The sequence below is a fragment of the Cherax quadricarinatus genome, chromosome 43 (assembly GCF_038502225.1).
Source record: "Cherax quadricarinatus isolate ZL_2023a chromosome 43, ASM3850222v1, whole genome shotgun sequence".
In the NCBI taxonomy this organism is placed as follows: Eukaryota; Metazoa; Arthropoda; class Malacostraca; order Decapoda; family Parastacidae; genus Cherax; species Cherax quadricarinatus.
In genome coordinates, this window is record NC_091334.1 from 8,741,961 (window position 1) to 8,759,027 (window position 17,067).

The 17,067-nt window shown below is 36.8% G+C and overlaps 1 protein-coding gene across 2 annotated transcripts in view; it reads left to right on the forward strand.

Moving 5' to 3' along the window:
- Window positions 1-17,067, forward strand: part of LOC128694233 (ubiquitin carboxyl-terminal hydrolase 37) — a 30,234-nt gene that overhangs the window by 6,478 nt on the left and 6,689 nt on the right. For both annotated transcript variants that reach the window (XM_053784250.2, XM_053784251.2), the window contains exons 2-8: window positions 996-1,044; window positions 3,486-4,137; window positions 9,436-9,630; window positions 11,368-11,934; window positions 12,312-12,497; window positions 12,620-12,778; window positions 15,506-15,683. In XM_053784250.2, coding sequence (XP_053640225.2) covers window positions 1,005-1,044; window positions 3,486-4,137; window positions 9,436-9,630; window positions 11,368-11,934; window positions 12,312-12,497; window positions 12,620-12,778; window positions 15,506-15,683 — 1,977 coding nt within the window. In that variant the 5' untranslated portion in view covers window positions 996-1,004. The remainder of the gene's footprint in view (window positions 1-995; window positions 1,045-3,485; window positions 4,138-9,435; window positions 9,631-11,367; window positions 11,935-12,311; window positions 12,498-12,619; window positions 12,779-15,505; window positions 15,684-17,067) is intronic.

Sequence of the window (17,067 nt, forward strand, 5' to 3'; positions counted from 1 at the left end):
AATTGCTGGACCAGGTCTGCAGCCTGTCCAGATCCCTTTGTAGTTCTGCCTGGTCTTCGATCGAATGAATTCTTCTCATCAACTTCACGTCGTGTGTGTGTGTGTGTGTGTGTTTTACAACATGCATGGCTTATGGAGGAAGGATTCATCTTTGTTTCCCCATAGAGTATAATATATATAATATATGCAGAGAAAGATCACAGTCAGCAGGATTTGCAGCCATGTCAGGGAGGCTGGCAAGGTTCCTTAAGCTACGCTCTAGACCACTCAGCCACAGATGGCTCAAAAGCTTGGCAGCCTTGTTTACAAGCCATTTTTCTTCCCAGCCTGGGTACATCAGTGAGCCTCAAGCATGGTTTCAGGCTGTTTCATTCCCTTTTATGTTCTGACCTCAAAAGCGAATTTTATATCAATGCACCACAGGCAGGTAAATACAGTCACATTGGCTATCTCCCACTGAGACAGGGTGACCCGAGAACGAAACACTTCCACCGTCATTCACAGTATCACTCTTGCCAGAGATACGTGCATAGAACAGTTCAGTGCTTGCTGTTAGTCTTAATAAATTTATATTTTTTATGGGAGAATTTGTCCAAGCCCAATCCTTAGGTCTCCAAGGCAGGTTACTGTTTCTCTTCAGTTGGTCAAGGGAGGTTCCTTAATTAATGTTGGTGAGGAGCTCTTGATCCAAGGAATTGAATCTGGTCTCTCCTTCCTTGGATCTGACACAATTGCTCTCATTTCCACAGGTGCTGTATGACCCATACAGGTTTAGTTCTCCTCATAATCTTTGACAGGAAAATATCAGAGACCTCTGACCAATTGATGACTTGGCTCACGTAACTTACTTAGCTCACTTGCATTCTCACACAGTATTCAGTACTGTATAAACAATGTTGTTTATGTTGAAGGGCATCTATTATTCTGTGCTTTATCTTCTGTGATAGTCCATTCAGTTGTATTAGTATTCTAATAATGTGTATTTCTTCTTTCAGCTTTCAGAGATGGAATTTACTCCCAGGAAGCAACCTAGCTACGGCTCGGGTAAATAACCATTATTTTTGTCATAATTCGACCAGATAGCAGTGGTTATTTGCCATTCCTGCCTCAATGGCTAACTAGTGAAATTACTGATTACAATTATAGTAAACATTTTATGATCACTTTTCTATTATCATTGCCTTATAATGTAGCTAGTCCCTTGTTTATTGTGTTAGACTGTTTCTTATCTATTGTAGTATTGTTTTTAATATAATAATAATAATAATAATAAGAGATTATAAAAATTATAGAGGAATAAGTTTACTGAGTATACCAGGAAAAGTGTACGGTAGGGTTATTATTGAAAGAATTAGAGGTAAGACAGAATGTAGGATTGCGGATGAGCAGGGAGGGGGTAGGGGATGTGTAGATCAAGTGTTTACATTGAAGCATATATGTGAACAGTATTTGGATAAAGGTAGGGAAGTTTTTATTGCATTTATGGATTTAGAAAAGGCATATGATAGAGTGGATAGGGAAGCAATGTGGCAGATGTTGCAAGTACAGAGGACCCCCGGTTAACGATATTTTTTCATTCCAGAAGTATGTTCAGGTGCCAGTACTGACCGAATTTGTTCCCATAAGGAATATTGTGAAGTAGATTAGTCCATTTCAGACCCCCAAACATACACGTACAAACGCACTTACATAAATACACTTACATAACTGGTCGCATTGGGAGGTGATCGTTAAGCGGGGGTCCACTGTATATGGAAAAGGTGGTAAGTTACTAAATGCTGTAAAGAGCTTTTATGAGGATAGTGAGGCTCAGGTTAGGGTGTGTAGAAGAGAGGGAGACTATTTCCTGGTAAAAGTAGGTCTTAGACAGGGATTTGTAATGTCACCATGGTTGTTTAATATATTTATAGATGGGGTTGTAAAAGAAGCAAGTTCTAGGGTGTTTGGGAGAGGGGTGGGATTAAATTATGGGGAATTAAGCACAAAATGGGAAGTGACACAATTACTTTTTGCGGATGATACTGTGCTTATGGGAGATTCTAAAGAAAAATTGCAAAGGTTAGTGGATGAGTTTGAGAATGTGTGTAAAGGTAGAAAGTTGAAAGTGAACATAGAAAAGAGTAAGGTAATGAGAGTATCAAATGATTTAGATAAAGAAAAATTGGATATCAAATTGGGGAGGAGTATGGAAGAAGTGAATGTTTTCAGATATTTGGGAGTTGACGTGTCAGCGGATGGATTTATGAAGGATGAGGTTAATCATAGTATTGATGAAGGAAAAAAGGTGAGTGGTGCATTTAGGTATATGTGGAGGCAAAAAATGTTATCTATGGAGGCAAAGGGAATGTATGAAAGTATAGTAGTACCAACACTCTTTATATGGGTGTGAAGCTTGGGTTGTAAATGTTGCAGCGAGGAGGCGGTTGGAGGCAGTGGAGATGTCCTGTCTAAGGGCAGTGTATGGTGTAAATATTATGCAGAAAATTCGGAGTGTGGAAGTTAGGAGAATGTGTGGAGTTAATAAAAGTATTAGCCAGAGGGCTAAAGAGGGTTTGTTGAGGTGGTTTGGTCATTTAGAGAGAATGGATCAAAGTAGAATGACATGGAGAGTGTATAAATCTGTAGGGGAAGGAAGGCAGGGTAGGGATCGTCCTCGAAAAGGTTGGAGGGAGGGGGTAAAGGAGGTGTTGTGGGCGAGGGGTTTGGACTTCCAGCAAGCGTGCGTGAGCGTATTAGATAGGAGTGAATGGAGACGAATAGTATTTGGGACCTGACGAGCTTTTGGAGTGTAAGCAGGGCAATATTTAGTGAAGGGATTCAGGGAAACCGGTTATTTTATATAACCGGACTTGAGTCCTGGAAATGGGAAGTACAATGCCTGCACTCTTAAAGAAGGGTTTGGGATATTGGCAGTTTGGAGGGATATATTGTGTATTTTTATACGTATATACTTCTAAGCTGTTGTATTCTGGGCACCTCTGCAAAAACAGTGATTATGTGTGAGTGAGGTTAAAGTGTTGAATGATGATGAAAGTGTTTTCTTTTTGGGGATTTTCTTTCTTTTTGGGTCACCCTGCCTCGGTGGGAGACGGCCGACTTGTTGAAAAAAATAATAATAATAATAATCTAATGTGTGTTGTTGAAAGGGAGTTTGTGAGTACTGTACAATACTGTATTTATAATTCCAACAGTATATAAGTTTTACATCTTTGTTTTATATTTCTACTATTATAATTTCAACATAATTTGTGTTTTGAATCTGTCTAGTTTGTAGTGATTCTCTTATTCAAATTACTGAGCTGCTTCCTTTCATTAATATATTCTTGTCTTTTCTCCAAAATGAGCAGTTCTCCCTCAGAGCAAATGTATGCAGAATACTAAATTTTTGAATAATGACTATAATAAAGTTTAATTGGAAGTGATACCAAAGTAATATCTTTGAATTGTAACTTTTGGCAAACTGGTAACAAAATTATTTTTTCTAGGTCCTTTGCGTGCAAACCCATACTCAACTGGTGGACGGAGCTACATGAGTAGATTCAAGAAACGAACTGGAAATGCTAGTACAACTAGGTCATCACTTGGAACCCCTCCCAGAATAAGTCTGCAAAGCAAATTTTCAAGAGCTGACAGAATTGTAAATAATGCATCGAAGCCTCAAACAAAACCTGATGAGGGATCAAACTTGGGGAAATGGCTAAAAAAAGATGGGTCATCTCAAGCCGTTAAGCGGCCATTTAGCGCTGTAAATTCTGTAGAGAGTTCAGTAGATCCTTACAGTGTTTTATCAGATAGTGATTCTGAAGCATTTGAGACTAAGAACGTATCTAGTAATTCTAAAGATGCTAGCAATGTTTTCTCTGATAGTGATGGTGAAATATATGATAGGAAGAACAAAACTTCAGACAAGGAAAACTCCCTTTTTGGACCTCCCAAGCAAAGTTCAGTCAAAGTATACACGAACAAAAAGAAAACTGTGAACTTGTCTAGATCGAGACTTTTATGTGACGTATCTCCAGAGAAAGTTGAAAAAGCATATGGGCCCAAACATCTGTCTGGAGCAGAAAAAGAGAATATACCAACAGTGATTAAAGCTGAACCATCTGTCATAGAAGTGACTTCTCCACATCTCATAGGGTAAGCAAAAGTGATATTCAAATATGTCCAAATACAAGTTTCTTATAGTAGAGGCAAACTACAATAGAACCCCCATATCAATGGGTTCGGTTTCTGTGGTTTCAGTTATCCACTGTTTACTGTGGCTTAATAATGGCCTTTAAGCGCAGTAGTAGTGATGGTGGCAGTTCTTCAAAGCCTAAGAGAAGCTGTGAAGTTCTTCCCATTAATGAAAAAGTGCTAATTCTCTACTTATTGTGTGTAATTTGTCAATTAAGCTTTATCATAGGTATGTATGTAAACGAAAAGTGACATATGTAGGGTTCACTGCTATCCATGGTAGGTCTTGGAACATATTCCCTGTGGATACCTAAATGTCAGTATACAGCGAAGTCACCAAGGTATTAAAACAAGTGTCAGGTGGCAGGTTGAGTGGCTTGTTAACCCTTTGACTGTTTCAGTCGTATATATACGTCTTACGCGCCACTGTTTCTGACGTATTTAAACGTATAAATTCTAGCGGCTTCAAATCAAGCAGGAGAAAGCTGGTAGGCCCACATGTGAGAGAATGGATCTGTGTGCTCAGTGTGCACCACAAAAAAATCCTGCAGCACACATAATGAGAAAAAAAACTAACCGTTTGTTTGTATTAAAACGGCGACTTTGAGGTGTATTTTCGTATAGTATTTATCGTTGTATTCTTGTTTTCATGGTCTCACATGATAAAATGGAAAACATGTTACAGAAATAGAGATGATTTTGATTACTTTCTCGATGAAAAACGACCTTGAAATTGAGCTCAAAGTAGCGGAAATGTTTGATTTTTGCCAATGTTCAGGAGTAAGCAAATCACACCACATGTCCTATACATGTCAATTGGGGATTCTAATATTCTTTCACTAGTGCACTGATATTATTTATACCATTTTTACAATAATGCAGTAGTCTGCATAACAGTAAATTTTGTATTTTTTGTATGAATAAAACAAAATAGAAAGCAATAGTAATATAAGAGGGACCTAGAGACGTGACTAACGAACAGAGGATATGTTATTTTAGTGCCAAGAATGTCTACATTGTTTATTCTGGACCCTATTTTGAAATTGGCATTTTTTTTATTTTATGCAAAATTGGCCAAATTGCCAATTTCTGACCACTTTATTGGGTACTTCAAATTGGTAAATGGGTGGTTTCTTGTACTCAACTGTTAGAAAAAATGGAGTTCTAAAGAAATAGCTATGAGTTTGGTCAACTGGAACAACGGAATGGTCAAAAACAGGGCTCAAAGTCGGTGAAATTGCCGATGCGTATATGTCGCCGAGACCACTAACTTCGCGGGAGCGTAATTCTGTGAGTTTTTGACCAAATTTCGTACTTTTGGTGTCATTACCATTGGGAAAAGATTCTCTATCATTTCATAAAAGATAATTTTTTTTTTTCCAAAAATTTTGCGACATAGAATGACAGTTACAGAAAGGGGCTTGCAACAGTCAAAGGGTTAAAGCATAAGCACAAGCTATCCACCAATGTAATTTGGGTTTAGGCTAAATTAAGTTATATTAAGTTAGTACTACCTACAATGAAACTATATTCACACATGGGAGAACTTTTAGCTAGTAGGAAAATATCAGATTCATCTTGACTGATTGGTGACCTATGGTGCCCCTCAAGGAAGGTTCCTTGATGCTGGTGAGGGGCTCTTGATATAGGGAATTAGATCTGTACTCCAGTTCCCTGAATTAAGCCTGAATATCTTCCAAATCCCCCTCCTCCACAGGCACTGCATAATCCTACCGGTTTAGCGCTCCACCTTGATTATAATAATAATAGTGACTTGGGAACTTTAGTGAGATCACTGCCATTCAAAGTTTCATAAACTCTTGGTTCAAAACCCACATTGAGCCAATTGAAATAAATTGTGAAGACTTAAGAGGGTCTCCAAGGCTGAAATATACAGCTTCCTAATTTTAGTAGTTCATTTTTCTCTGTGCTAGTTTTGAATTATGTCTTATAATGGCATTGATTTTCCTTGGTCATCAGGTTTTTAATATTTATAGCTTTGTGTGTAGTTATGCAAATTTTCCTATTCAGAGTTGAATTTTATATCTTTTCATTTTTTATTAATGAAGGCCTGAAGCTGGAGAAAGGGATAGTTATGGGGCAGCTACGTGCAAGAGATTTCTTTAATGTTAATCTTAGAAATATTATAGCTTAAAATGTTACCAATCGGCATTGTTTGTGACACTAATATGGTATATAACCTGTACAGCTCAACCCTTGATATGAATTATAGCAAAGATATTCATAAAGTTCAACCAGGAGTGTAGAGAAGCAAAGAGGAACATGAAGGCACATAAAAAAATAAGCATATGGAACTGCAGCAAATGGAAAAATGAACAGAAGAGCTAAAATCAGCTATGCACATAGTAGAACACTCCCAATAAAAATTTGTTCTGGCATGTGTCAACAGTATGGCATTAACCCTTTCAGGGTTTCCGACGTACTAGTACGGCTTATGCACCAGGGTTATTGACGTACTAGTACACCTAAATTCTAGCGCCTTCAAATCTTGTGAGAGAAAGCTGGTAGGCCTACATATGAAAGAATGGGTCAATGTGGTCAGTGTGCACAGTATAAAAAAAATCCTGCAGCACACATTGCGTAATGAGAAAAAAAACTCAGACCGTGTTTTTGATTTAAAACAGCGACTTTGCAGTGTATTTTCGTATGGCATTTATGGTTGTATTTTAGTTTTCCTGGTCTCATTTTATGGAATGGTCATAATGAAAAGTACCTTGAAATTGAGCTCAAAGTAGTAGAAATGTTAAATTTTTACCAAACTTCAAAAGTAAACAAATCATGCCAAGCGTCCAATAAACATCAACTGGTGAGTCTAATATTCTTTCACAAGTGCGCTGATATTATTTATACCATTTCTACACTAATGCAGTAGTCTGCATAGCAGTAAATCTTCTATTTTTTGTGGGAATAAAAATTCAAAGTGGAAAGCAAAAGAGATGTAACAAGGGCTTGGGGACGTAACTAATGAACAGAGAAAATGCTATTTTAGTGCCAGGAACATCTGTCTTGTTTATTCTGGACCCTATTTGGAAATTGGCATCTTCTGAAATTTGTGTGAAATTGGCAAAATTGCCAATATCTGACCACTTTATTGGATAGTTGAAAGTGGTAAATGGGTGGTTTCTTGTACTCATTTGATAGAAAAAATAGTTCTAGCGAAATAGATATGATTTTTGTCGACTAGTACACTGGAATTGGAGGAAAATAGGGCTCAAATTGGGCGAAATCACCATTGCGTAAACGTCGTTGAGACCACAAACTTCGCGAGAGCATGATTCCGTAAGTTTTCAATCAAATTCCATACTTTTGGTGTCATTATGATTAGGAAAAGATTCTCTATTATTTCATAAGACAAAATAATTTTTTTTTTCCAAAAAATTTTCAACCCTGTGAACAAGTTTAGGAGAGGGCCTCTTGACCCTGAAAGGGTTAAGATCCATTCGGTTTAATTAAAAAAATGTGGTGCATATCATTGCTACTATTGCTTTCTTTATAAAGCCTTCTAAAAGGTAATGGGTTGGTAGTAGCAACCATACAAGGAGGTCCAAGTCGGACCGAAACGTCGTCGTGAGCTTCTCTCTTTTATGTGCGGGTTATTTGTGTAGGTACTACTATCTTGCTAAATAGGAGAAATAGAAATATAAGTATGTACTGTAGTACAGTGGACCCCCGAGTTTCAGTGGCATTGTGTTTCATGAATTTTGCCTTTCAGCGCCTTTTTTTTGGCAAAAAATAGACTCACAGTTCATGATTTTATTTGTGATTCGGCAGCAGTAAGGTACGCATCCAGCCCTTCTACTAGCGTCAGCCCACAAACAAAGCCAGCTTCCCTCCCACACCATAGTCGGTGTGGCATTGTTTATGGGCGAGTGACCATCACTTCACACATTCATATGATATATTCCATTCGTTTTTGTGCTTGCAACTGCTAAATAAACCACCATGGGCCCAAAGAAAGCCCTTTGGTAAAGGACTGAGAGAGAGGGGAGAATGTGCCTTCTTCAGTGATTCTATGATATGTTATGATACTAAAGCAGCAGGAGTCGATGAGGGCTATAGTGCCAGCCAGTGATAAAGTGTAGCAAGTAAGTTAAGCCATTAATCGATAGAAAAATGATGACACGAAACTTAATTACTCCATTGTTGTTTGAGGTATATAGGGTGACTGACTAACACCGCCGTCTCTACTGCCGCCATTCACCACTGCTATGTAAGACTTATTTTTCAGTGGCCCTTATACACCCAACAACGACACAAGTCAACAGCACTTGTGACCTACGTATTGATATTTTATTCATTCTAGAGTATATGTCTTGTTTCTATGTTATTAATATTGTTTATTATGTCATACTCGATGATTAGTAGAGTAGATATTAGTGTCATATTGAAGGACTTTCATGTCCTGTCTCCGAAGACACTTCTGCCACCGCCACAATTCCTAACATTCATAGTGACATTTTATTCATACACCAACAAGAGTCTTCAATAAAGGTAAGTGTGATGTTTTTATTGTTGTATACTTGATGTCTCATTGTTTTTTGTATGTACTGTAAATCTATATTTAATGTAAAAAAATATTTTTTGTTAATACTTTTGGTCTGGAATGGATTAATTGGATTTCCGTTATTTCTTATGGGGAAAATGGATTCGCCAGTTGTGAATTTTGCCTTTCAGCGGACTCTTGGGAGCGGATTAATCGTGAAACTTAGGGGTCCACTGTATGTTAAATTTTTTTGCACTCAGCAGAATTGCTTTGTTCTTTTCTCTGTCTCATGGACATGCAAGATGACAGGTCAATCTTACAAACTTTTTCGTACATTTACATTTCTGCGTTCTTAATAGTTCTTAAAATCATGCAGTATTTCCTTTTCAACCCTGGTTTGAGACCTGGTTGTGGGGAAGATAATCCTTAGAACCACTAACAGAAAAAAGATAATTACACCACCTTATATTAAATTTTCTACCTGTCTTGGTATTTAATCATACAAAAAAAAAGAGCTTGTATTATGTATTTGACAAGATACAATATTTAAATTTGTTTTGTGATAACCCCTGTAGAATTTTTTAATTACTGTTAGTTCTTTAATTTTAAAATAGCAAAGGTATATGTATTGTATATAATTTTAATCGAAATTAAAAAAATGCCTATGTATGCAAGAGAAAAATGTTGAATGGGCATTGTGGTTATTCATATTTTAATTTTCAGCAGCAAATAAAATAAATCCTTGTACTTTTCAGATTTCCCAACTATGGCAACACGTGCTACTTGAATTCAGTCATACAGTCACTGTTCAGTTTACCATCTTTCTTGAGTGACTTCCAGGTTGTCGCCTCTCAGCTTGGCATGCCTCATACATCACTCTCGTTTGGCCTCAGTCAAGTCTTGTCCTCCCGGATGAAAGGTCAAGTCTCCGGAGTTAAGCAGTCACTCAAGTGAGTGAAAAGTTTTTACTAGTTATGATACATACAGTATTATAATTGTTGAGTTAACAGACCATTGGCAGTAAACATGGCTAGACTATATATTATCAGGTAGCTAATTATTTCTTCATGTTTTGGACAAATTTGCTTAGTCTAGTTAAGAAATCTAAATGACTCTAATAATAGTTGATTTCATGCAACAAAAATGGAGTTAAAAAAAGACAAGGAAAGCCCTCAGATCCTTAGATAAAAATTATAATATACATTTATTTTTAAATAAGATGAAACTTTTGCCCTAACTACATAAACTAAATTTTACATCATCCCAATCCCAGGGTTAAAACTAGCTCTCAAAATATTAACCCAATCACACTGGAAATTATATTGCATGCAACTGGTGTAATCCATCATGCCTGTCTCCAGTAACCCATGAAGTAAACTGGAGTTTATCTGGAGAGAGTTCCGGGGGTCAACGCCCCCGCGGCCCGGTCTGTGACCAGGCCTCCTTAGGTCAGTGTCCCAGGATGCGACCCACACCAGTCCACTAACACCCAGGTACCCATTTTACTGATGGGGAACATAGACAACAGGTGGAAAGAAACACGTCCAATGTTTCTACTCTGGCTGGGAATCGAACCCAGGCCCTCACCGTGTGAAGCCAGAGCGTTAACCACCACAATAGTAAAATTAAAAAAAATAAAGCAGACATTTAAAATGAAACCCCCTTAATATATATATTCAAGAAAACTGCACATTTGCTTCCATGAAAGGTGAGAATCTCATTTATATAAACTATAGGCCAATTTCTAACATACCAATATTACAACATTAGAGTGAATAAGACACAAGTATAATCCTAAATAATGAAGCATGACAAGCCTCCAAAAAACTACAAATGCTACTTGTAACCATCAGCACATCACTTAAGCATAATTCATATCTACTGATGTTTTTTGTTCATGAAAGACTTTAATGATTTTCATATAGTCAATAGTTATAGTACCAAGATGTGACCATGAAAAGTTTTGATTAATTAAAATCTTCACTGTGTGAACTATACCAATCACTTATGGAGAATGAATATTGTATGTATTGAATCACTGATAGAAATAGGATATTCTGTAATAGAAAATCTATATAAAACAAGGGAAACCTTTTTCTTTGAAGAAAGTATTCCTGGGAGAAACACGTTTATTACGAATGTAAATTGACGTGATGAATGGCAAATATTTAAGAAATCAGTGAATGTTATACAGTGGTACCTCGGGATATGAAATTAATTTGCTCCAGAAGGCTGTTCGAGTGCCGATACCGAACTAATTTGTTCTCATAAGGAATAATGTAAATTAGATTAATCCGTTTCAGACCCCCAAAAATACACTTACAAAAGCATTTACAAAAATACACTTACATAATTGTTTGAGTTTTGAGCTGTTCGTATCCCGAGGTACCACTGTTTGAGTAAGTAAAAAAATTAACTGAAATGTTTTGTATTACAGGATGATATATAAAACTAGATTGGTCACAGTTTAATAGAGAAATGTATTGTGTAAATTTGAAAATATCTAAGAGATTTTCTTTGAAGATGATTTGCTAATAGTTTTTAAAGGATCATTGAAATTATTAAAATTTTTAGTGATTATGACAGTTTGTGTGACTTGCAGATCTGTTATTTATTTTGTATGAAATCTATTTTATCTATTCAAATATATTATGAAAGTTACAACAGTATATTCTTCTTTACATTAGGACTGTTAAGGAGAATCTGGAGCGAGTTGATGGATCATTTTCTGGTTTCAAAATGCAAGATGCAAATGAGTTCCTGACTCGTGTGCTAGATACCATGAAGGATGAAATTGACCGGTGCCACATGACCACCCCTAGCCCAGACCGTCCTTTGAGCTCTCACTCGTTAGTCTCTGCAGCTAAGAATGATCTTGATGAAGATGTGTCCCTCTGTGGTGGTAGTGGTCAAAATATTTTTGATTTTCCTGATTCCTTAGAATCTTCAAAAGATTCAAAAGACATTAATGATATCATGGATAGTGAAATTATCACTGATTGTGAAGACTTGACTAAGATGAATAAGGCAAAAGATAATTGTAAGGTAATGGACAAAGAAGTTGAAAATAGCAAATGTACATTAACAGATATCAGTGTTGAAAGACTAACAGGAAGTGAGGAAGTCGATTCAAAGTTACCAGTTCATAGTCAAGATTATACGCCCATGAAAAGCTGTGAGGAAGAAGTTTTGCCTAGAAATCCTGTAAAGGATAACTTTGAGTTTCAGTTGTTCGAGTCTTACAGATGTTTAGGGTAAGCTTTTAAACATTCTTAGAAATAGTACATCATGAGTTCTTGTCAGTGATAACCATTTTTTTCATAATCTTGGTATTTTTATACACTAATTTATAAATTGTGTAATGTTTGATGAAGACTAAATAGTTGAATATGCCATTTATATAATTTTAGTAAAATGAGATTTAATGCTGAATATTTTCACATCTTAATTTACCCAATATTGCTGTGTCAAAATCCCAGCTATGACACTAGTTTAAGCTATAATGTTTTATTGTATTTTTTACCCCCCCCCCCCCTTTTTTTTTTGGCTTTCTAAATTAACTTCAAAATTTTGAATATCACTAATTAGCAATTTTTTAATCGGATAATTCAAGTATTTTATTTATCTGCAGGTGTGGTGAAGTAGAGGGGAGAAGACAAGAATATTTTGGCCTTTATGTGAATCTTCCTGAAGAAGGCCAGGAATCTATTCAGGATGCTATTTCTTCATATATGAGTGCAGATGAGCGGGAATTAAAATGTGAGAAGTGTGGCCACACTCAGTCCTCTGTTGTTACTTCAATAACCAGTTTGCCAAGGTGAGAATTTAGCTCATCACTGTTTGTCATGAAAGTTATTACAGCTCATTAATTGTACATGTGATCACATTGATATATAGTAATTATTTTATCACTACAGTATTAACATGCAATTTTTCCAGGGTACTTATCATCCAGCTGAAGCGATATGAGTACAAGCCAGAACAACGTGAAAGTGTGAAAATGTCATCGCGTGTACAAATCAATCGTTGGATTAACTTGGACTCTTACATGACCAGTGATGGGTGTGGCCCCAAACATTGGCATCCAAAGTTTGGCAGGTATGGTATTGCACATCCCAGGTATTTTTATGAACCAGAAAAAGTTACTCTGAGCACCTGTGCAAAGACAGTGATTATGTACGAGTGATGGTAAAAGTGTTGAATGATGATGAAAGTTTTTTCTTTCTTTTTTTTTGGGTTTGTCTTTCTTTTTCGGTCACCCTGTCTCAGTGGGAAATGGCCAACGTGTTAAAAAAAAAAGTTAATCTTCGCTTTTTTTATTTACTTGCATTTTAGTTTCCCATATCGTGTAGATTTCTCAAGCCTTATATATAGAATTCTAAACTACTACATTTTTTTATGACCCTAGTAGATTTAGTGCTTCTTTTTGACTATAATGATACAATTTTTTTTGTTTATGAATGCAATAAATAAACAGATATTTTGGTTGCTAGCCACCTCTTCATTTATTCCTTTTCAGAATGTTAATATACATTACATATCCCTTTCTTTTCCTGGACCATTAATTAGAATACTGGAATAGAATGTAAAATACATGAATTATATATATAATTCATAATGTGTGGTAGTGGGTGTGCCAGAGTGGGTAAGTAAGTATTGGGTAATTTTGATGGTATCAGCCTAAACTTGGACATCTGTATTAGTTTGTATCAGCTGGTTTTGATGGTATCAATGTCATTGGCTATCAGCCAATTTAGAAACTATTGGTATTGGCCTAAAATTGAATATTGGCAAAATTTTTGGTATAGTCTTACCCCTTTGTGTAACAATGAACTACACATACACACTACAGTCTGTACCGTCTACCACCAAGGCAGGGTGACCCAAAAAAGAAAGAAAATCCCCAAAAAGAAAACACTTTCATCACCATTCAACACTTTCACCTCACACATAATCACTGTTTTTGCAGAGGTGCCCAGAATACAACAGTTTAGAAGTAGTATATACGTATAAAAATACACAATATATCCCTCCAAACTGCCAATATCCCAAACCCCTCCTTTAGAGTGCAGGCATTGTACTTCCAATATCCAGGAATCAAGTCCGGTTATATAAAATAACCGGTTTCCCTGAATCCCTTCACTAAATATTACCCTGCTCACACTCCAAAAGCTCGTCCGGTCCCAAATACCATTCGTCTCCATTCACTCCTATCTAACATGCTCACGCACGCTTGCTGGAAGTCCAAACCCCTCACCCACAACACCTTTACCCCGTCCCTCCAACCTTTTCGAGGATGACCCCTACCCCGCCTTCCTTCCTACAGATTTATACGCTCTCCATGTCATTCTACTTTGATCCATTCTCTAAATGACCAAACCACCTCAACAAACCCTCTTCAGCCCTGTGACTAATACTTTTATTAACTCCACACCTTCTCCTAATTTCCACACTCTGAATTTTCTGCATAATATTTACACCACACATTACCCTTAGACAGGACATCTCCACTGCCTCCAACCACCTCCTCACTGCAGCATTTACAACCCAAGCTTCACACCCATATAAGAGTGTTGGTACTACTATACTTTTGGTAGACTGCAACCACCCAGGGAGGTACTACCATCCTGCCAAGTGAGTGTAAAATGAAAGCCTGTAATTGTTTTACATGATGGTAGGATTGCTGGTGTCTTTTGTCTGTCTCATAAATATGCAAGATTACAGGTATGTCTTGCTACTCTACTTACACTTAGGTCACACTAAAGATACATGTACACGTTTATTTATACACATTCATCTGAGTTTTCTTTGATTTTATCGTAGTTCTTGTTCTTATTACTTTTCCTTTTATATCCATGGGGAAGTGGAATAAGGATCTTTTCTCTGTAAGCCATGCGTGTTGTAAAAGTCAACTAAAATGCCGGGAACAATTTTTTTTTTTTTCAACAAGTCGGCCGTCTCCCACCGAGGCAGGGTGACCCAAAAAAGAAAGAAAATCCCCAAAAAGAAAATACTTTCATCATCATTCAACACTTTCACCACACTCACACATTATCACTGCTTTTGCAGAGGTGCTCAGAATACAACAGCTTAGAAGCATATACGTATAAAGATACACAACATATCCCTCCAAACTGCCAATAATTACTAAAAAGAATAAGAAGTCTGTACCCATATCGCTCATAATTTCTTAAACACCTGCCATCTCCCACCAAGATAGAGTAAAAAAAAAAAAATGAATGAAGGTGAGATGAGTGTGTGCTTTTTTTTTATGAGTGGTTGTCCAGTTTCATTAGGAAACTGCTTGTGTGAGGAAAAAAAAAATATGCACCAAAAGGGTTAAAAGATTTAAAGTATACTAAGTTAAACCGGAGGCAAGTGGCCCATGGTTTTAACATAATTTGAACAAGGTCATATCTATAAAGGGACTGGGGAAATTAGCTAATTGGACTTGAGTTTCATAAACCAGTTAGTACAGTTACTGCATTCTGAAGGTAGGGTAGTAAGGTTGTGGGTTAATGTTGCAGTTTAAAAACTGTAGTGTAAAGCACCCTTCTGGCAAGACAGTGATGGAGTGAATGATGGTGAAAGTTTTTCTTTTTCGGGCCACCCTGCCTTGGTGGGAATCGGCCAGTGTGATAATAAAAAAAAAAATAACAGTATACTTTTTTGGAAATGCCACTAGAGAAGGAGTAGTGGTGAACATTGTCTTATTAAATTGCCCTACTTATATATTTTTTTTTTTACCAATATTTCTTTTTGGTACTTTGTTCTCTTTTGCTTCACTTTCTCTTGCAAAGTATTTTTAAGCATTTGTGTCTACAGCTGTGTAACCCCTCGAACTCCAAAGCAAGCAACTCTAACTGTTCGTAATTTGTCATCTGAGTTAAATGTGTGTGAGGGAAAAAAAGAGGAGGAGGAGCTGCCAGACCTTATCAGTCCAGCCAAGCCATTTGGGAGTACCACGGCTAGTGCTGCTGACAAGGAAGACCAAGAACTACAGGTGAGCAGATAAAATACTGTACAAATGATCCTTTATGTTTAGTGTTGGGCAACACGGTGTTGAACACACCATAAAGCAGTTAGTTTTCTTTGTATTTCATTTTTCTTTTTTACCCCCACAAAGGGTAACTAACACTGCATGGTCTCCCATATTCAAAGATTAAAGAAGTCTGTAACAATGAATAAAGATTTCCGGTAAAATAAATACAGCTTCATAAGCATTTTTTTTTTTTTTTACCTATTCTATAACTAGTACAGTAGATCCTCACCTAAGATGTTTATGAGAGGGTTTACTGTACCATGTCCTCCATAGTTGGTTTAGCTTTTAGTTATGTTTGTAATAATAATGTACAATGTCTTCACACCACTACTCTGTGGTAAACCCCCATAGACTACATCCACTCTGTACTAAACCCCCAAACTACACTGACACTACTAAACCCCCTGACAACACCCACATTGTATTAGTGTGGGTGTTATGGTGAGGGAAAAGGTACATGGACATACTGAAGGTTATGTTTCCTGGTTGGAAGGGAGGGTAGTAAAAGCCAAATTGCTGCCTTATTGACTAACCATACACTACACTCAAACACCCTTCACACAAAAGACAAATGTATGTTGTTATTTATGTTCTTGATAAAACTTTTGTTTTTCTTTTTAGGCCACCCTTCCTCAGTGGGATATGGCCGGTTTATTGAAAAAAAAAAATGTTCTTGATCACTCTAACAAACAAATGTCAGAATTACATGTGAATAACATGAACATAACCAAAATATCAGTACATATGGTGAAAAAAGGGAAAAAATAAATATGATTTACTTCTTTCAACAAACTGGCCATATCCCACCGAGGCAGGGTGGCCCAAAAGGAAAACAAAAGTTTCTCCTTTTAAATTTAGTAAAATATACAGGAGAAGGGGTTACTAGCCCCATGCTCCTGGCATTTTAGTCGCCTCTTAAGACACGCATGGCTTATGGAGGAAGAACTGTTCCATTTCCCCATGGAGATAAGAGGAAATGAACAAGAATAAGAACTAGTAAAAAAATACAGTAGAAGAAAACCCAAAGAGGTGTGTATATATATGCTTGTAGTACATGCATGTGTAGTGTGACCTAAACACAAGTAGAAGTAGCAAAACGTATCTGAAATCTTTCATGTTTATGAGACAGAAAAAAGACACTAGCAATCCTACCATCACATAAAACAATTACAGGCTTCCGTTTTACACTCACTTGGCAGGACGGTAGTACCTCCCTGGGCGGATGCTGTCTACCAACCTACTACCTATGATCATATGCTATATACTATAATATTTTCTGGGGAAATTCCAGATGGTCATGTGGTGTGAATTACAAAAAATGGTGGCACTTTTCAAAATTAAAGCA